This window comes from Pan troglodytes, chromosome 10 (genome assembly GCF_028858775.2).
Source record: "Pan troglodytes isolate AG18354 chromosome 10, NHGRI_mPanTro3-v2.0_pri, whole genome shotgun sequence".
Lineage (NCBI taxonomy): Eukaryota > Metazoa > Chordata > Mammalia > Primates > Hominidae > Pan > Pan troglodytes.
Window position 1 is genome coordinate 15276649 of NC_072408.2, and position 26203 is coordinate 15302851.

The following is a 26203-nucleotide window of genomic DNA, read 5'->3' on the forward strand; positions in this document are numbered from 1 at the left end:
CAAAACACAAATCACAGGAGCATCTGTGATTGGTGCTTTTTCCAAAGAGGGTTTTGAGGACCTCAGTATTTTAAGGGAAAAGAGCAAGCAGGAGGGGAAGAAGGAAAGGGGGAAAAAAAAGGCAAGGGAGAGTAGACAAGGAGGCAAGTGGTTACTTTCTTGTGAGGCTCTGATTAGCACTCAATGAATCTACATTTTACATGTGAAAAGTGGGGGTAAAAGAAAAGTCATTTATGCATTCATCTGGGAGTAGACAGAGGGATGATTTCTGGTCTTGTTCTTGTCTTCTACCTGTGAAGATAAGCTAATAATTTACATTGTCAGGTTGAGATTCAACATACAATGGAATATTATTTGTCCATAAAAAAGAATGAATTACTGATTGCTGTGGTTTAGATGTGTCCCTCTCTGTATTAGTCTATTCTTGCACTGCTATAAAAAAAAAGAAACCTGAGACTAGGTAATTCATAAAGAAAAAGAGCTTTAATTGGCTTACAGTTCTGCAGGCTATACAGGAAGCATAGCAGCTTCTGCTTTTTGAGGACGCTTCAGGAAGCTTCCAATCATGGTGGAAGGCAAAGTGGGAGCAAGGCACTTCACACGACCAGAGCAGGAGGAAGAGAGAGAGGGGTGAGGTGCCACACACTTTTAAGCAACCAGATCTCACGAGAACTCACTATGGCGAGGACACTACCAAGGGGGAAATCTACCCCCATGATCCAGTCACCTCCTACCAGGCCCACCTCCAACACTGAGGATTATAATTTGATGTGAGATTTGGTGGGGACACAGATCCAAACCACATCATCATCCAAAACTCAGGTATTGCCAGTGTGATGATATTAAGAGGTGGGCCCTTTTAGAGGTGGTTAGGCCATGAGGGCTTTGTGGATGGAATTAAGGCTCCTATAAAAAAGGCATCATGCATTGCTGGTCTATCTCTTGCCCATCTGCCTTCTGCCATGTGAAGACATGGAGTTCCTCCCCTTAGAAGATACAATCATCACCAGATAACTGAATATGCTGGTGCCTTGATCTTGGGCTTCCCAACCTTCAGAACTGAGAAAATAAATTTCTCTTCTTTATAAATTACCCAGTCTCAGGTATTTTGTTGTTAACAACACTAATGGACTGAGAAACTGATATGAGCTATAACATGGATGAACCTCAAAAACACTAAGCTAATACCAGCTGAATTAGCTAGCCTTGCTGCAAAAATGGTCTTAGTCTCATCTTTGGTGAAAATAAGATAGATTTTTTATTTGTTTGCTTTTGTTTTCTGAGACAGAGCTTCGCTACTGTTGCCCAGGCTGGAGTGCAATGGTGCGATCTCACTTCACTGCAACTTCTGCCTCCCAGGTTCAAGTGGTTCTCCTGCCTCAGCCTCCCTAGTGTCTGGGCTTATAGGCATGCACACCACGCCTGGCTAATTTTGTATTTTTAGTAGTGATGGGGTTTCACCGTGTTGGTCAGGCTGGTCTCGATCCCCTGACCTTAGGTGATCCACCCGCCTTGGCCTCCCAAAGTGCTGGGATTACAGGCATGAGCTACCATGCCTAGCCTGTGTCTTTTTATTATGAAAGAAATACATGCTTATAAAATATCAAACAGTAAAAAAACTTTAAAAATAAAAGTGCCCTATTTACTCCATCCTTACTTCTAAATACTGAGATTAATTTCACAGTGAACAGAATGGTCACTTGCCATCATATCAATATAAATAGTCTAACGAATATCTTGTTTTCATGAAATTAACAATACTGAGCTATTAAATTGACTTCTGATATCAACTACCTGGACTTAGGCCAAATTTCACAGGTTGAGGGCACGCCCTTCATAAGACTGCCATTACTTCAGATATCAGCCACAAGTTCAGGGGTTCCCAGGGGTGTCCTCACTCCTGATCAACTGACTATAAATTTGGGGGTTCCCATGATCCCTTCAGGTTTTATGATTTATTAGAATGACTCACTGAACTCAGGATAGTGCCATGCTTATGATTGCAGTTTTAGTATAGCAAAAGGATACAAATCAGAACCAGCCAGAGGGAGAGATGCGTGGGGTAAGGCCTGAGAGGGTCCTAAATGGAAATTTTCATTGACCCCATTGATATATCACTTTCTTAGAACTTTAATGTGTGATAATACACAGAGTATTGCCAACCAGGGGAGCTTCAATGCCCAGAGTTTTTACTGGGGTCCATTATGTAGGCATGATTGATTGAACCATTGGTCACAAGTTGAACACAGTCTCTAGCTTCCCTTCCCCACCTGGGCTGATATAACATGGCTCAGGGCTTCAATGCGCCAATCACATGACTGGTCTTTCCGGCATGGCCAACCCCACCCTGAATCACCTTCTTAGCATAAACTATCTTAGAGCCCATCATGAGAGACCTCATTAGCATGAGATATACGGGCCCACCATGAATAACAAAGACAATCCTATTATTTGGAAAATTCCAAGGATTTAAAGGCTACCTCCAGGAAGTGGGAACAAAATCCAGGCAAATTCTTTATTACCCAGGTTAACTGCAACATGATGCAATATTCAGAGAGTGAACGAACAAGTGAAGGCACACTGTCAGCCTCTCAGAGTTGTGGAACTTCCAGTCTTCCCTCATAATAGGTACCATACCACACATGACATGCAATCAATACTAGTAAAGCTTATCTTCCTTAAAACTTTAAATAAATGTAAATAGATGTTTTAGTGTTTTTTCTCTGTGCCTTAGCAGATCCTCTTTTATACTGCCTAAGGTACTTGTGCCCCATTTTGGAGATCACTGCCCAAGAGATCTCTTGGATAAATAATTTAAAGGGATAAGGGGATAGATTCTATTATTGTTTCCAAATGTCTGTGTTCTCCTTTGTGAAAGGATTAAACTTTGATACCCTTGACATGTCTTTCTGTAGACAAAGTATGTTTCCCTGTCTCACTTGCAGGTTTGTTCAGGTAACTTGCATTGGCCAACAGAATCAGAGCAAATACAACGTACACCTTATCTGAATAAAGGATGCTACTACATGGTTCAGCTTACAAGGAGCTATTCTGTGATCTCAGCTTCCAGAATGAGAAAACACTTGGAGAGGAGCCAAGCAGAGTTGCAATCAACTCCAAGGTGGCCCTAAGCACAAGTGTAATGTGAGTGAGAAATACATGTTTGTTGTTGTAAGCCACTTGGATTTTGGGGTTGTTGGTGATACAGTGTAATCCAGTTATAATGTGACTTATTCCAGGGAGAGAGCTATAGTTTTAGGAATATGGTTTGCTTTCTAATTATGAGCTTAGATTGTAAAGACTCTGAGAATCAACGATTGTTATTTCAGGGAATATGTGTGCATGTATACCTGTCTACGTGCACGTGCTGGTTAGGTCCAATCATTAATTTGTGGAGAATTTAAAATTCCCTTATCCTTCCCTTATGCTTTGTCATTCCCCTTTCCCTTTTCTTACTAAATAATTTGATTCTAAATAAAGCAGTAGCAAGATAGGTGTCTATGGTGAGGTGGCTGGGAGAGCAGCAGTGGCCTGGCACAGGGGGAGAGCTTTAGCAGGGTGAGAAGGGTGACTATGCAGGGTATTGGCTTGACAGTGGTTCTGGAGCCCAAGCAGAGTGAGAAGAACATCCCTTAGGGGTGGGAAAGTGTCCTGGCATGGGGAACCAGAGCGAGGAGATGTCCACTCCTGGCCATGGCCCAGTGCAGGGTGTCAGAGGATAAGATTGAGGAGGGTGTCCATAGTAGGGGTAGCCTGATGTGAGAGGTCAGAGTCTGAGAGGTAAAGAAGGCATCTATGTGGTGGGATAGTCAGGTGCAGTGAGTTGGAGTGCAAGCAGGGTGAGGAGGGCATCCATGTATGAGGTTACCTTCTATAGGGAGTCAGAGTCGCAAATGGCTGAGCAGAGTACTCTAGGGCCAGCCTGGTATGTATGTCAGCATGTGGGAGAGGTGAGGAGGGCACCCATGCCTAGTGTTGGCCCAGTTGGGGTTGGGACTCAGCACTTAAGCAGGATGAGGAGAGAGAGCATCCTTGCAGAGGGTAGACCTGGTGTGGGTTTCAGAGACCAAGCATGATAAGGAGGGTGTCCATGTGGTGGGGTAGCCCAGTGAGGGAGCTCAGATCCTAAGTAGGGTAAGATGGACATTATTGCTGGGGGATGGAGGACCTGCATGGAGTGTCAGAGCCCAAGCAGGATGAAGAAAGCTTCTATGCAGAGGGTGGACTTGGTGTGGGTTTCAGAAACTTAGCAGGATAAGGAGGTGGTCCATGTGGTAGGATAGCCCAGTGAGGAAATCAGACCCCTCCAGGGTGAGGAGGGCTTCCACCCATAGGGTGACCTTGTGTGGAGCATTAGAACCTAAGGGGGTCTAAGTGGTGACTAGGGGACCAGCATCAGGAATCAGAGTGCAAGCAGAGTGAGGAGGGCTTTCCTGCAGAGGAATGGCCTAGCACAGGGAGTCAGAGCCTTGGCAGGGTGAGGGGGATGTTTGTTGGGGGATGTTCATGGGGGTGGGGAGTGGGCTGGCCCTTTGCCGGCACTCTCAGAGTGAGGAGGGAGGGCATCCGCGCAGGGGATGGTGGCTTGGACTGGGGAGTCAGAGCCCAACTAGGAAGAGAGGGACATCTTAGCAGGTGGGAGATTGACGACATCCAGGAGATTGATCAAATAAGGAATAAGTGAAAGACAATGAAAGCAGGTTTCTTACTGTCACAGAAAGGAGTTAGGAATGTGGGAAGGGAGAAAACTAGAATGAAACCCGTGGTGTTAGATTGGAATTAGAGGAATTAGTGTGAACTCATGGTGTTCAATATATTTAGATATAGAAATAATATAGAAATATAGACGTGTGTGTTTGTGTGTGTGTGCATGCATGTATGCATGTGTGTTATGCAGGAGAAGGAATCAGCTGGGGGAGATTAAAAGGAGGATCATTTGCGGAGAGTTGAGGGCAGAGAATCCAGGTGTGAGCTGGGAGCATGTCTATGGAGAGATTCCACATGAAGGATTTAATATTTGGAGTGTTTTCTTCTAGGCCTTTGGAAAAAGTCATATTTAGTACTTTGTTTAAGTTTATCCCCTTCTATACTGTGATTCTATATAATTCTCCTAACTGTTAAAAAATAGTCATATATATTGGAGGTGGTGTGGGGATTAAAAGGTTAGGGAAGCGTGGAATAAAGGCTGGCCTTCCCTCTCCTCCAACATCCAGTAAAGGGAGCTGCTTTCTGGAGATTCTAGCAAGATGAATGCAGACTTTTGATAGAGTTAGTTACCAACAAGGAAACACAGAGAGCATGGAGGAACAGCTTCAGAAGACATGGGGTTTAAACTTTACCATCCCCACCATGCTAGAGGAAACTGATTCTTGAAGGTGGGGAAGCTGATATGTGAGTTTTGTGTCAATGATACTCTTAGAATGTGGTACTAACAAGTTGCCTGATCAGACAAAAGTGATGAGATGAATGCAACATAAGTCTTTGTTCAGGTTGTTTGGTCAAAAGTAATTACATTTGTGTGTGGAAGCACAGAAATTGTATTTTTTACTGGTGAAAAACGCAGTTCTCCAGAAAGACTCTAATTGCTTGGTTCTTCTTTTATTTTTCTTCCTCTTTCCACAACCCTTTGAGTTCCCACTTTTATTGCATTTGCTTGCATTTGTTTCAAGGCTGTGATTCTCACTATACTGGTCCTGAAGAAAGGGCTTCTGTGAACTGCGGTTTTTAGTTTTTATTGTGGTTCTTAGTTCTCATGAGACCCCTCTTGAGGATATGTGCCTATCTGGTGCCTCTGCTCTCCACTAGTTGAGTGAAAGGAAGGAGGTAATTTACCACCATGTTTGGTTCCTGTTTATAAGATGTTTTAAGAAAGATTTGAAACAGATTTTCTGAAGAAAGCAGAAGGTCTCTTCCCATTATGACTTCGGAAATCACTTATGCTGAAGTGAGGTTCAAAAATGAATTCAAGTCCTCAGGCATCAACACAGCCTCTTCTGCAGGTAAAGATCATTTTCTAGGGGTCAGAGTGAATGACGAGGTGAAGGATGAGGAGAGGGTTTATGAATAAGGCATAGGTGTTGTCAGTTGCTGGTTGTCTGATTGAGTGTGTCTGGGAAACACAAGAGTCCCAGAAGATTGAGTGGCCTGCAGATACGCATTACGGGGTGTACATTTGTATTGTGGAGAAGAAAAGATTTTGTGCCCCTCTCTTCAGCCTCCACTCTGCTTACTGAAACAGAGGTGAGAGAAATCCACTCCAGTTCTGAGCTAAGGCGAGTGCTCTGATGCCCCTGTGTTTTCTGAGGCTGAGTGGGGCTGGGGTTAAGAGATTGAGTACAGCTTCTGAAACCATCAATCCAGATGCAGGGGGTCCTGATGAATTTGTGAGATTTGTTTTTTGATCAGTTAGAGGGAAAGAGTTTGGGTGGACAGTGGTGAGGGTATATTTGTTGGTAATGGATGGAAATGTAACAAAAGGCCTTTGCAAATGAAAGACTAGAAAGTCTACAAAGAAAGTCTCTTAAATCTCCAGGAAACTTTTTCTGAAATCAGAGAACCTATTGCGTGTTGCATCTCTGAGACAGACTCTGTTACGTTTGGGAGTAGATGCAAGGTGATTTGGGTGTCATGTGTGATATCTCAAGTATAGAGCAAAAGAGAGAAAAGAATGTATATAGAGTACAAGAAACTATGGGGGAAGAGGTCAGGATTATAGTTACGCTTTCTAAAATACCTCTGTGAAGGTGTGGAGAGCACTTAGGGAAATTTTTTCTCTTTAAAAACTTTATATAATTTCTTTATTACACAAGTATTAATGTTCATTGTAGAAAAAATTAACCAGAGGTACACAGATATTTGAATTATAATTACTCTTATCATCTAGAGAAAATCATAATTTGCAATTTAGTGAATATCCTTCCACATACAAATACATATAATGTGCATATGTATTTTACTAAATATGTAATCATATTATATAATACTGAATTTTTTTCCCCCATCATTTCGAAGAAAGTGATTCCTAACCATGAGATGGTAACTAAAAAGACTGACTTTATTCTAAACATGTGATGAGGAATGATTATAAAGATTTATTTGCTATAGCATTATTTAAAGTTGGAAACCATTATTTAAATATATGATGAAATACTATGCAACCATAATAAGGAGTGTTAAAGAAGAAAATATAATGGTATGAAAAATGTTCATGATACAGTGTAAAGGAAAATAATAGGTCAGAAATCAGTATTCATGGTATGTCAATCGTGGGAAAATTTGCATATGTGTATATATACATTCAAAAAATTGCTAGAAAGATATATGCCAAAATATTATGGTATATTATAAGTTATATGGCATAACAGTTATCCTCAATTGTAGGAATTTGTACTTTTATGTATTTTCTAAAGTTTCTACAGTGAATGTTATTATATCCTTTCTATTCCTATTCTCATGTGATTTCAAATGTCATACCGTTAGTAACTGAGTGTCATCCAAGAAAAGGGAGAGAAAGAGGAGGAGGAAGAAGAGGAAGTAAAGACCAAACTTATTACTGATAAAACTAATTTGGCTTCTTCTTCAGCTTCCAAGGAGAGGACTGCCCCTCACAAAAGTAATGCCGGGTTCCCCAAGCTGCCTTGTGCCTCACTGTTGATATTTTTCCTGCTATTGGCAATCTCATTCTTTATTGCTTTTGTCAGTAAGTATGCCAACTGAACCAATAAGCAATATCTGCTGTCCATGAACAGAGGGTATCCTTTAAAAACTGACTTTTGAAAATGAGCTTATCCAGAAATCTGAAATGAAATTTTCTCTGGGGAGACATAATTCATGGGAATCCACTGTGAATTTTGCTCTTTATTTGGATTTAGTTACTGTCCTGTAAAAATAATGGAATCCCTTCTCATTTAGAGAAACTGAAGCATAAATGTGGGTGTATGTATTTGTGTTGTAGAGTGAAATCTATGGGGCATCATCTCTATACTAGACACTATGTAAGTGAGGACAAATCTATATTTCCTTGGTAGCATTTATCAGGCCAGTCTGATTTGAATGCACAGACATTTATGTTTTGGGATGAGCAGGTAGACAACAAGGAGATGGGAAGAAATATTTCAGGAAGAGTTCTCCACTGGCTTTTACTCTGATTATTCCTGCCCTGCTCAAGACTGTGTGGGATCTAAAAGTCAATTTAGCAAATTAGGTGGATTGCTGCGTATCTTTGGCTTTCAGCATTTGTTGAGTTTTATTCCCCCCGGCTCTGTCACCCAGGCTGGTGTGCATTGGTGCAATCTTGGCTCACTGCAACCTCCACCTCCCAGGTTCAAGCGATTCTCCCACCCCAGCCTCCCAAGTAGCTGGGATTACAGGTGTGCATCACTATGCTCAGCTAATTTTTTTTTTTTTTTTTTTTTTTGTATTTTTAGTAGAGACACGGTTTTCTCATGTTTCCTGGCCTTGTCCTGAACTCCTGGGCTCAAGCAGTCTGCCTACCTCAGCCTCCTAACATGCTGGGATTACAGGCATGAGTCACTACGCCTGGCTCAAAATTTTTAAAAGGCATAAAAAGCAGTATACATTTAGGTAGATTCTTTATTAATTTCTTTGGTCATTTCATAAGTATTGTCCATCTACTGTATGTCAGGCACTGTGCCAGACAGAGAGTCAAGACAGAGCCACAGCCCCTGGTCTCAAGAAATTTAGAGAATGATAAAATGAACCAGTGGTTATAACATTGTATGGTAAGTGTTGTATAGTTAAGAAGTATAATAAGTGCAAGAGGCTGAGGTAGGCTTTCTGGAGGAGGTGACATCTAGAGCTGTGTGTACCAAGAATGACCTAGAGATATGAGAGAGCATGGAATTTGGGGAAACGTAAGTATGCATGACTGGAACATATGGTGCTAAGTAAAGAACTAAGAAATGAAGTTGTAGGTGGCAGAAAGAAACAGGACTCAGATCATGAAGACTGCTGTATATCATGATAAAGAGTTTGGATTTTTTCCCTCCTAAAGGTTATTTTATCAATTATCTTTTGCTGGTTAATAAACCAATCTAAAACTTAGTGGATTAAAACAGCAACTATTTATTTAGCTCATAAATCTGTGGCTTGGCAATTGAGACTGGTGTCAGTTGGGAGATTTTCCCAGTCCTGGCTGAACTCACTCATGTATATGTGGTTGGGTACTGGCCACAGGCAACTTAGCTTCTGAGGAAAAGGATGTTAGATGGAATGGCAGGAGAGATTTGGCCACATTTCTCTTATCATTCATCAGGGTAGCCTGGGTTTGTTCACATGGCAACTGGCAGGCTCTTAAGACTGAGAGCGGAAGTAAGCAAGGCCTTTTGAAATCTCACCTTGGAACTAGCGCAGAGTTGCTCTTGCACATTCTATTGGCCAGAAGAAGTCTTACAGGCAGCCCAGATCCAGGCGGTGGAGAAATAGACCACATTTCTTGATTGAAGAAGCTGCAAAATCACATTGCAAAGCAGTGTAGATACAGGGTATGTTGAAAGTTGTGGCCATTTTTGCAATGTCACAGTCATAGAGAAAATTGAAGAATTTTAAGCAGGGAATTGATATAATTGGATTGGACTTATAGAAACATGATTTTTACAGAGGTGTGGGAAATGGATAAATGAGGACAAATTTGGAGGGAAAGAGAGGTTAGAAGGATAATTCATTAATTCAATTGAGAAATATTGTCAGACTGATCTATGGCTAGTGTTAGCGAAAAAAGAGAAGATGAAGTAGTTTTGAATGATAAAGGAGGTAGAGGCTTGATGAATATTCAGTTCTGGGAAATAAGGGACCCAGAGAAGTAAAGTATGGCTCCAATATTCTGACTTTGTAAACTCAGAAATCATTAAGTTTTTCAAAGAGGTGGACAATATAGGATCAGTAGCAGGTTTGGGTTGGAAGATGGTGATTTAAGTTTTGGGCATGTTGAGTTTTATATGACTGTGAGAACCTCAAATGGATGTGTCTACTGGGAGACACATTTGTCTGGATTTAGGGAGAGAGGTCTGAGCTTTGGAAGTCCTTCACATAGAGGTAGCAGGTGATGCCATGGGAATATATGATATCACTCACGGAGATAACTTAGTATGAGAAAGACGGATAAGGATGGAACTCTGGGAAATGTTACATTTTAAAAGAGGTGGATGGAGGAAACGGAGCTCATAAAAGAGTGTAAGAAGCAGCAGCAAGAAAGGTAAGACAAAAACAACAAAGAGTAGTGTCCCAAGAGCTAAGGGGAAAGGCAATTGGGGTCAAGCCTTTAAGGAAGTCAAATAGGAAGAGGACTAAGTAACCCTAGGATATTACTGAGGATCCATTTTAGGGATGGTTTTAGTGAAATAGTGGAAGTAAAATCCAGAATATGATGGGTCAAGGAACAAATGAAAGATAGGGAGGAAAGACAAAAAGTTCAATTTTTTTTTTTTTTTTTTTGAGATGGAGTCTTGCTCTGTCACCCAGGCTGGAGTGCAGTGGCGCAATCTCAGCTCACCGCAACCTCCGCCTCCCAGGTTCAAGCAATTCTCCTTCCTCAGCCTCCCGAGTAGCTGGGATTACAGGCACCTGCCGCTGCGCCCAGCTGATTTTTGTATTTTGAGTAGAGACGAGGTTTCACCATCTTGGCCAGGCTAGTCTCGAACTCCTGACCTGCCTCGACCTCCCAAAGTGCTGGGATTACAGGCGTGAGCCACTGTGCCCGGCCAAAAGTTCAGTTTCTAGAGGGAGAGGTGGGTTAGTTTTAAACTGGGAGAAACATGAGAGCGTTGGTGTGCTGAGGAGTAAGAGCCAGTTGGGATGGAGAGAGTAATGGAGAGAAGAGGAAGAAAATAATGCCCTCTTGCTCCATGTGGGGTTCTTTTTAAAATTCTCCATTCTTCAAGGTAACCCAGAACTCCTCAGAATTAATTTGCCCCTCTCCCATCTGCTCCAAAGTCCCAGGGTGCGCACATCCTTAAATACAAGTGTTTATTGCCCTGCATCCCCGCACCCCCAAGAGTTAGCCTTTGCATGCATCTTATATTAAGTATTGAAGGAGAATGTGGAGTCCCTTTAGATCCATTATGATGGAACTGTTGTGTCCTCTTCCAACTACTGATCTTTCAGCTGTTCCTAGAGATATCCATAGTTTCAGTATGGGAAATCTTTTCCCTCTACTCAAGTAATAGGGCATTTGTAAGTTTTATTTCAATAAAGAATGCAAGAAAGTAACGATAAAGAGCAAAGTCATAATGCTACCAGGAAAATAAATGGTCTTTATTCTCTTTTCCAGTTTTCTTTCAAAAATATTCTCAGCTTCTTGAAAAAAAGACTACAAAAGAGCTGGTTCATACAACATTGGAGTGTGTGAAAAAAAATATGCCCGTGGAAGGTAAAAATTAATGTGCCTAGAATTCAGTTGCTGAATGTACTATGTAAGGATCCCAAATCAGTATTTCCAGTAAGATTCCCAGGTAGATCATACTGAAAAGTTGAGTCTCACAATAATTTAAGCTACAAATGTACAAATATCTAGGACATGCTGGGCATGGTGGCTAACGCCTGTAATCCCAGCACTTTGGGAGGCCAAGGCTTGTGGATCACGAGGTCAACAGATCGAGACCATCCTAGCCAAAATGGTGAAACCCCATCTCCACTAAAAGCACAAAAATTAGCTAGGCATGGTGGTACACACCTGTAATCCCAGCTACTCGGGAGGCTGAGGCAGGAGAGTCGCTTGAACCCGGGAGGCAGAGGTTGCAGTGAGCCGAGGTTGTGCCACTGCACTCCACCTGGCGATGGAGCAAGATTCCGCTTCAAAAAAACCCAAAAGACAAAAACCAAATATATAGGACATAAAATTCTTTTGTTGTTGTTTTTTTGAGACAGGGTCTCACTTTGTTGCCCAGGCTAGAGTGCAGTAGTGCGAACACGGCTCACTACAGCCTCGACCTCCCGGGCTCAAGTGATCCTCCCATTTCTGCCTCCTGAGTAGCTGAGACTACAAGCACACGCCACTACACTCAGCTAATTTTTGTATTTTTTGTAGAGATGGAGTTTCACCATATTGCCCAGGCTGATCTTGAACTCCTAAGCTTAAGTGATGTGGCTGTCTCAGCTTCTTGAAGGGCTGGGATTATAGGCGTGAGCCACGGTGCCTGGTCCTAAAATTCGTATATTACTCATATATCTTTACTTTGTCTATGGAAAAAAATAGAAGCTTAATTGTGAAAAAGGTTACATAGCTTTTAGACTTCTTCGACCTTTGCTTCTTTCTGAACTTTCTATACACATTTGCTCTTTTTTTCACATATCAGTTAAAACCATGTGATGAAAATGTGATGATGATTTTTTTATGGATGTGAATTATTTAAATTCTTTAAATTAATAGATTATGATTATGATTATGATTATTTTTGAGATAGGATCTCACTCTGTTTTCCAGGCTGGAATGCAGTAGTGTGACCACAGCTCACAGTAGCCTTGATCTCCTGGGTTCCAAGTAATCCTCCACCTCAGCCTCCCAGTAGCTGGGATCAAAGGTGCCCACTACCACACTTGGCCAATTTTATTTTTATTTTTTGAATTTTTGTAGAGAGAGGGTCTTGCCATGTTGCCAGGCTGGTCTTGAATTCCTGGCTTCAAGCAATCCTCCCACCTCAGCCTCCCCGTGCTGGGATTACAGGAGTGAGCTACCATGCCCGACCAATAGGTTATTTTTAAGAACAGTTTTATATTTACAGAAAAATTGAACAGATAATGCAAAGAGATCTCATTTTACCCCTGCTCTGCACACATGCTGTCCCCTATTGTTAACATCTTACATGAATATAGTATACTTCTTACAACTAATCAACTAATATTGGTATATTATTATTAATTAAAATTCACAATTTTCAGGTTTCCTTAGTGTTCACCTCATTTTCTTTTCTGTAATAGGATCCCCATCCAGAACACCACGTTACATTGAGTTCTCATGTCTCTTTAGGCACGTCTTGGCTGTGGTAGTTTCTCAGATTTTCCTCATATTTGATGACCCTGACAGTTTTGAGCAATACTGGTCAGGTATATTATAGAATGTCCATCTATCAGAATTTGTCTGATGTTTTTCTAATAATTATACTGGGATTATTGGTTTTTGGGAGGAAGATCACAGATGTAAAATGCTATTTTCATTACATCATATCAAGGGCATATATTATCAAAATGATTCTTGACTATTGATGTTGACCTTGATCACTTGGTTAAGGTAGTGTTTGTCAAGTTTCTCCACTGTGAAGTTACTCTTTCCCTCCCCACCCCTTTCCATACTACACTCTTTGGAAGGTTCAGTCCACATTTAAGGACTGGGGAGTTATGCTCTCCATTCATGAGGGTGGATTATGGTATCAGTCATGGTCAGCAGGCTGGAGACTCAGGAGTGAGAGTTGCAGTTTGAGTCCAAAGACCATCTGCTGCAGAACCTTGAAGAGCCAGTGCTGCAGATGAAGTGCAAAGGCAGTGCACTGAGTTTCCTCTTGCTCAGGGGAGGTCCTCTTTTTGTTCCATTCAGATCTTCAATTGATTAGATGAAATCTACTTACATTATTGAGGGCAATCTGCTTTACTCAAAGTCCAGCAATTTAAATGTAAATCTCATCCAAAAGCATTTTCACAGAAACATCCAGAATGTTTGGCCAAATATCTGGGCACTGTGGCCTAGATAAGTTGACACATAAAATTAACCATCACAAGTATCTATATAATTTATTTGAAATTTTGTCCAGGTGATACTTGTCTCTTTTATTCCATTTATTTATTTATATAATCATTTAGTTATATCTGCATGTACTCATGGAGATACATATATATATATATCTATATATCTTCAACTTTTAAGTTCTGGGGTACATGTGCAGGATGTGCAGGTTTGTTTCATGGGTAAACGTGTGCTATGGTGGTTTGCTACATAGACCAACCCATCACCCAGGTATTAAGCCCAGCATCCATTAGCTGTTCTTCCTGATGCTCTCCCTCCCCGGCTTGCTCCCTCCACCACAGGCCCCAGTGTGTGTTGTTCCCCACTGTGTGTCCAACTCATGGATATTTATTTTAAATTTTGGTTTATAATCCAATACTGCTCTATTTTGTAGTTCCAGCTTTGGACATTGGGAACTTTTTCATTTGACTCCTGTGACCCTTTAACATATCACCACAATGTGTTTTTTCTTTTGTTTTGGTTTAGCACTTCCTCACTTTCTGGGACTGCAAAATGCTTGAGACTCACATTGTACATTTCATGTCCCTATCCTGGAATCAGATATTTCTTTGAGGAGCCCTAGTTCCTTTGATTGAAGAATAGTGTCCTGTGAAATTTGATAATTTGTATTGTCATTTTCATTCAGTTCAATGTATTTTTAAAAATTTCCCTTTAGACATCTCCTTTGACTCGTGGATTATTTAGAAGTGTGTTGTTTAGTTTCAAGCGTATGGAGATTTTCCTGTGTTATTTCTTTTATTAATTTCTGGTTTCTTTTCACTGTGGTTGGAGAAAACGATATGATTTCAGCAATTTTAAATTAGTCGATGTTATTTAATGTCCCGAGATATGGTTTGTTTCAGCATATGTTCCAGGGGCACTGGAAAAGAATGGGTATTCTGTTGTTGGGTGGAGCGTTCTATAAATGTGGATTAGATCCTTGTAGTTGATGATGTTTATAAGTTCTATGCTCTTGCTGATTTTCTGTGTAGTTCTGCAATGGTTGAGAGAGAGGTGTTGATGTATCCACCTATAATTGTATATTTGTCAATTCCTCTTTCAATTGTATCAGTTTTGCTTTATACATTTTGCAGCTTTGTTTGGTGTATACACATTTGGGGTCACTTTACAAGGCTCTGTTTATTTTTTTTTCTGTCTAGTTTTTTTGTTTCTTTGTGGGTTTTTTGTTTGTTTGTTTGTTTTTGTTTTTGTTTTTCAGACGAAGTCTCGCTCTGTTGCCCAGGCTGGAGTGCAGTGGTGCGATCTCAGCTCACTGCAACCTCTGCCTCCTGGGTTCAAGCGATTCTCTTGCCTCAGCCTCCTGAGTAGCTGGGATTACAGGTGTGCGCCACCATGCCCTGCTAATTTTTGTATTTTTAGTAGATATGGGGTTTCACCATGTTGGTCAGGCTGGTCTCAAACTTCTCATCTCAGGTGATCCATCCACCTCGGCCTCCCAAAGTGCAGGGATTACAGGTGTGAGCCACCACGCCCAGCCTTTTTTTGGTATTTTTAGTAGAGACAGGGTTTCGCCATGTTGGCCAGGCTGGTCTAGAACTCCCGACCACAGGTGATCCGCCCGCCTCAGCCTCCTGAAGTGCTGGGTTTACAGGCGTGAGCCACTGTGCCCAGCCTTTTCTGTCTAGTTTGTTTCTGTTGTTCAGTTGACATTTTCTGTTGTTTTGTCTTCCAATTCACTAATCTCTCTATCCCCTTCATTCTGCTGAGTCCATCCACTGAGCTTTTTATTTTGGTTATTATATTATTCAATTATAAAATTTCCATTTTTTTTTTTTTTTGTCTATCTACTGTGTTGAGGCTTCTTTATTTAAGAAAAAAGTGATACATGATGTGGGATTAAAATCAAGAACATCATTGAACTTCACCTTCCCTCCAACCAGTTGCCCCAAACTCCCCTGCCCCCACCCTTTGTGTTCCCAATTCCTTCCTTAGTGAATGAAGAACTTAATCCCAAAAGCCCTGGCACAAACTCCAGGTTCTCTTTCCCTAGCTCCTCCCCTCCCCCTGTCCCCCATTCCTAGAAGGGCAGGCACCTCAGTTTAAATGCATGGGAGAGCCCAGAGTGGTGATGGAGACAGGGGGAAAGGCTTCCCCCTCAGGGAAAGGGACCGAGGAGTACAGTGCAGTGAAGTGAGGGCTCCCATAGCCTGGGGTACCAAAATGGGGCCCTGGGGCCAGAGGAAAGGACACTGGTCCCCCTGAGAAAGGAGACCCAACAGCCTCAAAATGCTCTCGTTGTGCATAGCCACTGCTTGATCGCTTGCCCTTCTGGCGCCGGTTACAGAACCACACTCGGACCACATCCTTCTCCAGCCCAAGCTGCTGGGCGATGTGGCTGATCTGCTGCAGTGTGGGTTTTGGGCACCGCTGGAACAAATTCTCCAGGTTGCCTCTCACTCGGTTCTCGATACTGGTTCGCTTTCTCTTTCGGGCCTGCACGAGGGTTTCTGCTTTGCATATCTCCTGATGATTTTCATTGTTGTCAGCTTCCTCCACCCACTTCTGCAGCAAGGGCCGCAGCTCACGCATGTTCTTGAAGCTAACCTGCAGAGCCTCAAAGCGGCAGATGGTCGTTTGGCTGAACACCTTCCCAAATAGAACCCCCAGGGTGAGCCACATCGGCCTGTGTATATCCCAGGGTGATCCCCTTCTGCTTCAGGAGCTTGGCAAATTGCTCGAGTTCTTTCTGCAGAGCTTTGATGTCCTGGGACTCCTCCGGGTTTTGCTCCAGCTTCTTCTCCAGCTTCACGGCACCAGGGGAGACGGTGCAGGGCTCCGGGGAGGCCCCATCGGAGTTGCTCTCCACCCCGACTCCTGCTTCGCCCTCAGGCTGAGAGGTCTCCAAGCCGCCTTGGGGCACTAGCCCCACTCCAGTCTGAGGCCCACAGTACGCCATCCCCCCGCAGAACTCATACGGCGGGGGACATGGGGGAATCCCCCACTCCTCAGAGCCTGGCCCAAACCCCGGCCCGATTCCTGGCCCTCCAGGAGGGCCTTGGAAGCTTAGCCAGGTCCGAGGATCAACCCAGCCCGGCTCCGGCCCCCCTGGCCCATCACCTCCACCGCCTGGAGGGGGTGAGAAGGCGAAATCCGAAGCCAGGTGTCCCGCCATGGGGAAGGAAGGCGCCCCAAGCCGGGGGCATGGTGAAATCTTGGTTTTTCTTTATATCTTCTAGTTCTTTGCTGAAACTTTCTAGTTTTTCATTTGTTTCAAGCATGTCTGTATCTTCTTGTTGAAGCGTTTTTTTTTTGTTATTTTTATTTTTTATCATGGCTGCTTTTAAATCTTTGAATCTTTGTCAGATAATTCTAACAATTTTATTATCTTTTTTTTTTTTTTTTTTGAGACAGGTTCTCGCTGTGTTGCCCAGGCTGGTCTTGAACTTCTGGGATCAAGCGATTCTTCTGCCTCAGCCTCCCAAAGTGCTGGGATTACAGATGTGAGCCACCGTGCCCGGCCCCATTTTTGTTGTCTTGATTGTAGGCATCTATTGATTATTATATTTTATTAAATTTGAAAACTTACTGGTTCTTAGCATAATGACTTATTTTCTATTGAACTCTGGATATTTTTGCATTATATTCTCAGAGTCTGGATCTTATTTAAACATGTTTTCGTAATAGCTGGGCTTTTCAGATAGCACTTCAGCAGGAGAAAAGGGGCCCTGCCTCATTACTGCCTGATTGAGGTAGACTTGGCTTCCTTGCCACCTGAGGGGCAGGGGCTCCCGGTTGCATCTGAGTGTGGAGGGGAGTTCCAGCTTCCATGTGCTCTCCCTTGGCTCTTAATTTTAATAATACACACACTTTTAAGAGTGATTATTTATATTGCACGTATGTGCCCCTCTTCCCAATACAGAGACAGCCTGGAGCTGTTGCCCAAAGAATTGGAAGTCATTTAGTTCCAACTGCTACTTTATTTCTACTGAATCAGCATCTTGGCAAGACAGTGAGAAGGACTGTGCTAGAATGGAGGCTCACCTGCTGGTGATAAACACTCAAGAAGAGCAGGTACTTTCTAATAGATAATGGGGCTGTGAGCCCTGCCTAATCTTTGTATATCTCTCTTGGCTAAGAAGGAGGTTTTTGTTACTTTGGGATATTTGCGCTGTGGCAGAAGACTTTCAATAAAATAGGTAGAAAGGGCTCCTAAGCCTTTATATTCCATACCTCCTTCCTGCTTCAGTAAAACTAACCTCCCCGGAAGAAATTGTGACATTAAAAATATATGAGGGTTGAATGGAAGGATGAAAATGTTTCAGTCTGAAATATCAATTTGTTATTTCAATATGTAAATGTTTTATACATGATTAACTACTTAACAAAGAAGAGGTATTAAGTTGAATAGAGAAAAGAAATAAAGTTAACTCATGATGAATCACAATCAACACTCAGGAATGAAAATAAAGAATCCCTGAAGTTATGAAAGGAAAATGACTGAATCTGCCAAAATTTTCTCATGTACAACTTTGAAGAATGTAATCCCTTAGTGAAGAAAAGAGGGGAAGTAAACCTGAGATGAGAATTCATTCTGATCATAGAAGTTGCTTCCATACTGGCTGGGCATGCTAGCTCATGCCTGTAATCCCAGCACTTTGGGAGGCTAAGGCGGGCGGATCACTTGAGGCCGGGAGTTCAAGACCAGCTTGGCCAAAATGGTGAAACCCAGCCTCTACTAAAAATACAAAAATTAGCCAGGCATGGTGGCACACACCTGTAGTCCCAGCTACTGGGGAGGCTGAGGCATGAGAATCGCTTAAGCCTGGGAGGCAGAGGTGCAGTGAGCCAAGATTGCACCACTGCACTCCAGCCTGGGACAGAAAGTGAGACTCCATCTCAAAAAAAAAAAAAAAAAAAAAAAATTCCTTCCGTATGTACTGAACATCATGCTTACAAGCGATGTCTTTGATTCTGCCCTGCTCAGCCAGAGATCCCCATTCCTACGTAGAGCTCTAATGCAGCTGTTGCTGGATCCTCTCCTTTTCTTCTTGTTTCTCTAAGGTATTAAGAATTCAGTTTAAGCTGAATACTGTAAAGGCTGTGACTCCTTCTTTTCCCCCCTCAGGATTTCATCTTCCAGAATCTGCAAGAAGAATCTGCTTATTTTGTGGGGCTCTCGGATCCAGAAGGTCAGCGACATTGGCAATGGGTTGATCAGACACCATACAATGAAAGTTCCACGTGAGTATAGAATGAGATAAAAGAATCTTGGGTCCTGGATCATGCAGAGAGCTTAGGGTATTCTAGCTATCAGCTATAAAAGTAAAATAGCTCACTCTTCTTTTAGCTCTTGGGTACTAGGTTAAATAATTTCATTATCTCATTTATCTGCGCAAGAACTCTATGAGGCACACATTGTTATTTTTCCCACTGTAGATATGAGGAAATTGAGCTTGGAGAGTGTAGATAATTCAGCTAAGGTCACCCAGTGGTGTCAACAATTGTTCTCAAATCAGGTGGATCTTACTGTGCTTTTAACCCGTATATTTACCTGTCTCTACATAGTGATAATCCATGTTGATTAAGATCATAACCAATTATTAAGATTTAATAATTCTTTTTTTTCTTTTTTGAGACAGGGTCTTACTCTGTCAACCAGGCTGGAGTGCAGTGGTGCAATCATGGCTCACTGCAGCCTTGAATTCCTGGGCTCAACTGATCCTCCCACCCAAGTCTTCTGAGTTGCTAGGATGACAAGTGTGTGCCACCACACCCAGTCAGGCTGAAGATGCTTCTTATGAAGCAAAAATGCTAAATTCTGATAATCTTATATCTCATATTTATGTAATTCTTTAATTGCATAAATTACATACTTTACATATATTACATAAATTACATAAAATACATACTTTACTGGATTACCACCTTCGATCTTCATATCCACTGTATGAAATAAATAGTGATATTACTCTAGTCCTTATTTTTTAGATAGAAAAACTGAGAATCAGGGAAGTTAAATTACTTGTCCAATAACAAGGATAAGTAGAAGATTCAAAAGATTTTACTAGTTCTCTAGACTTTAAAAACAGTGCATTAAAAAAAGGAAAAAACTCTGTTGATAAGTGGGACCAGGGTAAAACCTTTTCATCATACAAGGACACCCTATAGGTTGATGGACCCATAGGAACAGGACATAAGGATGGACAAATAGAAGAGAACCTCTAGAAAATCTATGGTGAGGATATTCAAAGCAGTAAGGTAGAGAACATTGAGTGACATAGGCACAGTTTTCAAAGGAAATGCCGGAAATGCAGATGGAGGAGAGGCTGCATGATGAGTAGCAGAAAGGTGGATTTGGGCATATCTGACCCTATGTTCCATGAAATTCATCCCTCGCTCCTCACCCCCATCTCTAACCCTTTTCAAAGCTCTGTTTGAAGAAATGCCCTCATCCTTTTTGTCGCTTTCAGATTCTGGCATCCACGTGAGCCCAGTGATCCCAATGAGCGCTGCGTTGTGCTAAATTTTCGTAAATCACCCAAAAGATGGGGCTGGAATGATGTTAATTGTCTTGGTCCTCAAAGGTCAGTTTGTGAGATGATGAAGATCCACTTATGAACTGAACATTCTCCATGAACAGGTGGTGGGATTGGTATCTGTCATTGTAGGGATAGATAATAAGCTCTTCTTATTTATGTGTAAGGGAGGTCCATAGAATTTAGGTGGTCTGTCAACTATTCTACTTATGAGAGAATTGGTCTGTACATTGACTGATTCACTTTTTCATAAAGTGAGCATTTATTGAGCATTTTTTCATGTGCCAGAGCCTGTACTGGAGACCCCCATTGTGCACACATGGAGAGAACATGAGTCTCTCTTAATTTTTGTCTGGTTGCTAAAGAATTATTTACCAATAAAATTATATGATGTGGTGTCTCCTCCTGTCTGGTTTTCTCTTCATCCCTACTGTACTGATATATAATTGTATATATATACTGACATATATATATATTATATTTTATATATATATTATAATATATATATATACACTGACAAATAAAATTGTATATATTTAAGGTTTACACTGTGGTGATTTGACATACATATATATTGTAAAATGATTACCGTAATCAAGTTACTTAACCCACACCCATTATCTTACATAGTTAACAATCTTGTGTGTAGTGAGAACGTTTAAGATCTACTCCATTCTGTCCATTGGTATCAACAAACACAAAGCAAGATCTACTCCCCAAAAAATTTCAAGTGTGCAATGCATCATTATTAACTATAGTCACCATACAGCACATTAGATCTCTAGAACTTCGTCATCTTAGAACTGAAAATTTGTACCCTTTGACCAACATTGCCTGATTTTCTCCACTGCCCTCCATTCCCTCACAACCATCATTTTACCCTCTGTTTCTATGGATTGACTTTTTAAGATTCTACATATAAGTAGAATTGTACAGTATTTGTCATTCTCTGTATGACTTATTATATTTCACTTAGTATAATGCCCTCCAGATTCATCCATGTTGTGCAAATGACAGGATTTCCTTTTTTTATGGCTGAATACTACTCCATTTTATATACATAGTACATTTTCTTTATCCTTTCATCCATTGGCCAATACTTAAGTTGTTTCCGTGTCTTCACTATTGTGAATAATGGTCCAATAAGCATGGAAGTGCAGATATCTGTTCTAGATAGTGATTTCATTTTCTTTTGGTATATACCCAGAAGTAGGATTGCTGGATCATATGATAGTTTTATTTATATTTATTTATTTATTTATTTAGAGATGGAGTCTCATTCTGTCAGCAGGCTGGAGTGCAATGGCATGATCTTGGCTCACTGCAACCTCTGCCTCCTGGGTTCAAGTGATTCTCCTGCCTCAGCCTCTCAAGTAGCTGGGATACAGGTGCACGCCACCATGCCCAGCCAAGTTTTGTATTTTTAGTAGAGATGGGTTTTCAGCATGTTGGCCAGGATGGTCTCGATCTCTTGACCTCATGATCCACCTGCCTCTGTCTCCCAAAGTGCTGGGATTACAGGCGTGAGCCACCACGCCCCGCCAGATAGTTTTATTTTTAGTCTTTTGAGGAACTTCCATACTGTTTTCCATAATAGCTGTACTAATTTATATCCCCACCAACAGAGCACAAAGGTTCCCTTTTATCTATATCCTTACCAATACTTGTTAGTTTTTGTCTTTTTAATAATAGCTCTTCTAACAGCTGTGTGGGTGGTATCTCATTGCAGTTTTGATTTGAATTTCCCTAATGATTAGTCATGTTGAACATATTTTCATGTACCTGTTGGCCATTTGTATGTTTTCTTTGGAAAAATGTCTATTCAGTTTCTTTGCCCATTTGTAAATTGAATTATTTGTTTTTTTTGTTGCTGTTGAGTTGTACAAATTTCTTACATCAAGCTTGTCCAACCTGTAGCCTGCAGGCCACATGTGGCCCAGGATGGCTTTGAATGCAGCCCAACACAAATTTGTAAACTTCCTTAAACTGTTAAGAGATTTTTTAGCTCATTAGCTGTTGTTAATGTTAGTGTACTTTATGTGTGGCCCAAGACAATTCTTCCAATGTGGCCCAGAGAAGCTAAAGGATTGGACACCCCTGTCTTACATATTTTGGATATTAACCCCTTGTCAGATATATAGTTTGCAAATATTTTCTTCCATTCTGTAGGCTACTCTTTCATTTTTTGATTGTTTCCACTGCCGTGCAGAAGCTTTTTATTTTGATGCAATCCTATTTGTCTATTTCTGCTTTTCTTTCCCAGTTTTCTTTTTTAAAATGAAGTTGAATATTTTATTTCTTATTTTGCTTCAAAGCTGTTGCTTCACTGTATAAAAATAGCACCAGCAAATGTACTATCTTGGGAAATTAAGATAGTGTTGTTCTTCATCTGACACTGTATGTACATCCACCAACAAAAAGTTCTCTACTCCCAATTACTTCCAATGGAAAGATGATTAAGTATTTTGACCCAAATCCAGATATTGATGTAAGCAAGTTACAATATTATATTAGGTTTAAGACAACAATGTTATCCTTGAATTACATAATATTAATAACTAGGTTTACCATAGATAATTTCATGAATTCTGAATATTAGAGCCTAGTCTAAAAATCATAGGGTATTGTGAAAAAGAAGCATACTGTATTTATCTGCAATCATTAGAAAATTTTTTTGTTTGTTTTTTGAGACAGAGTCTTGCTCTGTCGCCCAGGCTGGAGTGCAGTGGCACGATCTCAGCTCGCTGCAACCTCTGCCTCCCGGGTTCAAGTGATTCTCCTGCCTCAGACTCCTGAGTAGCTGGGATTACAGGCATGTGCCACCATACCCGGCTAATTTTTGTATTTTCAGTAGAGATAGGGTTTCAGCATGTTGGCCAGGCTGGTCTCAAACTCCTGCCCTCAGGTGATCTGCCCGCCTTGGCCTCCCAAAGTGCTGGGATTACAGATGTGAGTTGTAGTTCATCTAGTTCTGAAGGGTTACTGAGTGTCATCGTGATCAGTCAATCGTCTTCATAACAAGATTTGTGTTGCAGGAAGTTAGGGACCCCAAACGGAGGGACTGGCTGGAGCCAAGGCAGAACATAAATTGCGAAGATTTCATGGACATTTATCAGTTCCCCAAATTAATACTTTTATAATTTCTTATGCCTGCCTTTACTGCAATCTCTGAACATAGATTGTGAAGATTTCATGGACATTTATCAGTTCCCAAAATTAATACTTTTATAATTTCTTATGTCTGTCTTTACTTTAACCTCTTAATCATGTTATCTTCGTAAGCTGAGAATGTACGTCACCTCAGGACCACTATTGTACAAATTGATTGTAAAACGTGTGTGTTTGAACAATATGAAATCAGTGCACCTTGAAAAAGAACAGAACAACAGCAATTTTCAGGGAACAAGGGAAGATAACCATAAGGTCTGACTCCCTGCGGGGTCTGGCAGAATAGAGCCATATTTTTCTTCTTGCAGGGAGCCTATAAACAGACGTGTGAGTAGGAGAGATATTGCTGAATTCTTTTCCCAGCAAGGAATATTAATAATTAATACCCTGGGGAAGGAATGCATTCCTGGGGGGAGGTCTATAAACAGCCTCTCTGGGAGTGTCTTACGTGGTTGAGATAAGGACTGAAATATACCCTGGTCTCCTGAAGTACCCTCAGGCTGACTAGGATGGGAAATTCCAGCCTGGTAAATTCTAGTCAGACTGGTTCTCTGCTCTCGAACCCTGTTTCCTGTTAAGATGTTTATCAAGACAATACGTGCACAGTGGGACATAGACCCTCATCAGCACAGCGGGGCATAGACCCTCATCAGTAATTCTAATTTTGCCCTTGCCTTGCGATCTTTATTGCCCTTTGAAGCATGTGATCTCTGTGACCTACTCCCTGTATGTACACCCCCTCCCCTTTTAAAATCCCTAATAAAAACTTGCTGGTTTTGCGGCTCGGGGTCATCATGGTCCTACCAATATGTGATGTTACACCCAGAGGCCAGCTGTAAAATTTCTCTCTTTGTACTCTTTCTCTTTATTTCTCAGACTGGCCAACACTTAGGGAAAATAGAAAAGAACCTACGTTGAAATACTGGGAGCTGGTTCCCCGATAGATTTGTTGACAACTCTGGATTTTCTTCAAGGGATTCATTAATTTCAGTTACTTCTGATAAAGGAGAAAACAGTTCATTAGTAGCTTTCATACTTTCCAAAGCACCAAACTCATCTTGTTTGTCCCAATTTTGTCCCAACTTCAGGCCAACTACAGTGAACAACAGCTCCCAAAGACTCCTGTGCAAATTGCTGATTCCCACTGTTCCAATACCATTTTCTGTTATTATGTGTTCATGTTTCTCTGTGAATTTATGCAGTGAAAGCAGAACGTGTCTGGAAGGCACCCACCCTCAGCCACCAGAGCCTCTGCAGGCAGGGCCCAGCAGGTGCTGAGGGTGCATGCAGACTACAGACCACTGCCTGCAAGCTCCACGCCACTCTCAGTGCCATGTTCACAGGAGCTTTTCTTCTTATATCTATTAAAAAAATCATTCCCCAGACAAATGGCAAGTGGCTTTTTTCCTGTTTTTCTTTCTATGAATTTTATGGTTTTAGGCCTTACATTTAAGTCTTTGATACATTTTAAATTAATTTTCATGAGTGGTGGAAGATAAGGTTTCAATTTCATTCTTTTGAATGTGGAGATCCAGTTTTTCCAACACCATTTACTGAGGAAACTGTCCTTTCTTATCTTGTTTTCATCTTGGCACCCTTGTCAAATATTAGTTGACCATATACCTGGGAGTTTATTTTAAAAATTATTACTAAATAATCACTTAAAGTAGTTAACTATTTTTAATTATTAAGAAATAACTTTATTACATAATTATTTTAAATAGTTATTATTTTAAAAATTTCCAAAACTGTCAAAAAGAATAAACTACTTAGGAATAAATTTAACCAAAGGGGTGAAAAATCAGTACACTGAAAACTATAAAACATTGATGAAGGAAATTTAAGATGCAAAGCAATGAAAAGATATCCCATGTTTATGTGTTGAAATACTTAAATGGAGTAATATTAGCAAGCTAACCTACGCTAGAAGCCTTTAGTGCTCATCCCCACACAAGGACAAAAGCATGACTGAAAAACTACATCTTGATGAGAACAGCTAAAAGAGGGCACCAGAGTACAGCAAAGGAGAAGCAGAAACCCTGTAGAGCATAGAAACCCAGGATGGTCTCATAGAGAATGGAAGGAAACACCTTGCCTCTGCCACCAGATGGGATCAGGTCAGAACCAGGAAGGATTTCTCACTGCAGAAAAAAGATAAGCAAGAGGCCCTCAGCAGCCTCTATTGCCACATTGGACATCTGTAGTCCTCACCACTGGAAACTCCTGCAGTTGTCACAGGTGCAAAGCCCACCTGAGGGAGCTTCTTGGAGTTCACATGACTGTGCTCCTTCCAGAGGAGTTGACACTGTGCCCCATTCATCATGGCTGATGGGGCTGCTGTACTGCAGCATCTTGGACCTGGAACCACTGCTGGAGTGTGTCCTGCTCTACATGTGAGAGGCTATGGCACACTTCTGTCTCTGAGACTTCATTGCCACTGAACCACCCCTGCTTGGTGGAATACCATCCCTGAGCTGAGCTGCTGCTACACCCTACCCTGTGGGACTAACCTGTGGCAGAGTGGCATTATTTACCTCCCAGTTGCTGCTGTGCCCTGCTCCTAGGGGCTTGAGCTGAAGCAGCACACTGCCTCCCAGGGAGATAGTGTGTTGGCCGCCCAAAGCACTTGCAACCCTCTGTGCCTGAGCTGAAATGGCAGCCTGTCTCCTGGGGAAGTGGTATCTTGGCTGCCCAGAGGAATCATGCTCCTGAGCCTACTCTGAAATGGCATTCTGCCTCCTAGGGAATTAATGCCTTGGTCACCCAGAGCAGCCATGACCCCTGGGCCAGTACTGAAGCAATATAT

The 26203-nt window shown here is 41.5% G+C and overlaps 1 protein-coding gene and 1 pseudogene across 4 annotated transcripts in view; one reads left to right on the forward strand and one right to left on the reverse strand.

The window, feature by feature from the left end:
• Positions 1 to 20629, forward strand: part of CLEC4A (C-type lectin domain family 4 member A) — a 38728-nt gene extending 18099 nt beyond the window's left edge. For 2 of the 4 annotated variants that reach the window (XM_054663032.2, XM_063785444.1), the window contains 6 exons: positions 2946 to 5999; positions 7583 to 7699; positions 11288 to 11386; positions 17613 to 17764; positions 18819 to 18934; positions 20164 to 20629. In XM_054663032.2, the coding sequence (XP_054519007.1) occupies positions 5918 to 5999; positions 7583 to 7699; positions 11288 to 11386; positions 17613 to 17764; positions 18819 to 18934; positions 20164 to 20311 (714 nt within the window). In that variant the 5' untranslated portion in view covers positions 2946 to 5917 and the 3' untranslated portion in view covers positions 20312 to 20629. Of the gene's footprint in view, positions 1 to 2945; positions 6000 to 7582; positions 7700 to 11287; positions 11387 to 17612; positions 17765 to 18818; positions 18935 to 19332 lie in introns of all 4 variants that reach the window. The other 2 variants (XM_054663034.2, XM_063785445.1) reach the window with 2 other exon arrangements.
• LOC451822 (POU domain, class 5, transcription factor 1-like) lies at positions 15561 to 16865 on the reverse strand (annotated as a pseudogene).
• Positions 20630 to 26203: the final 5574 nt, after the last annotated feature.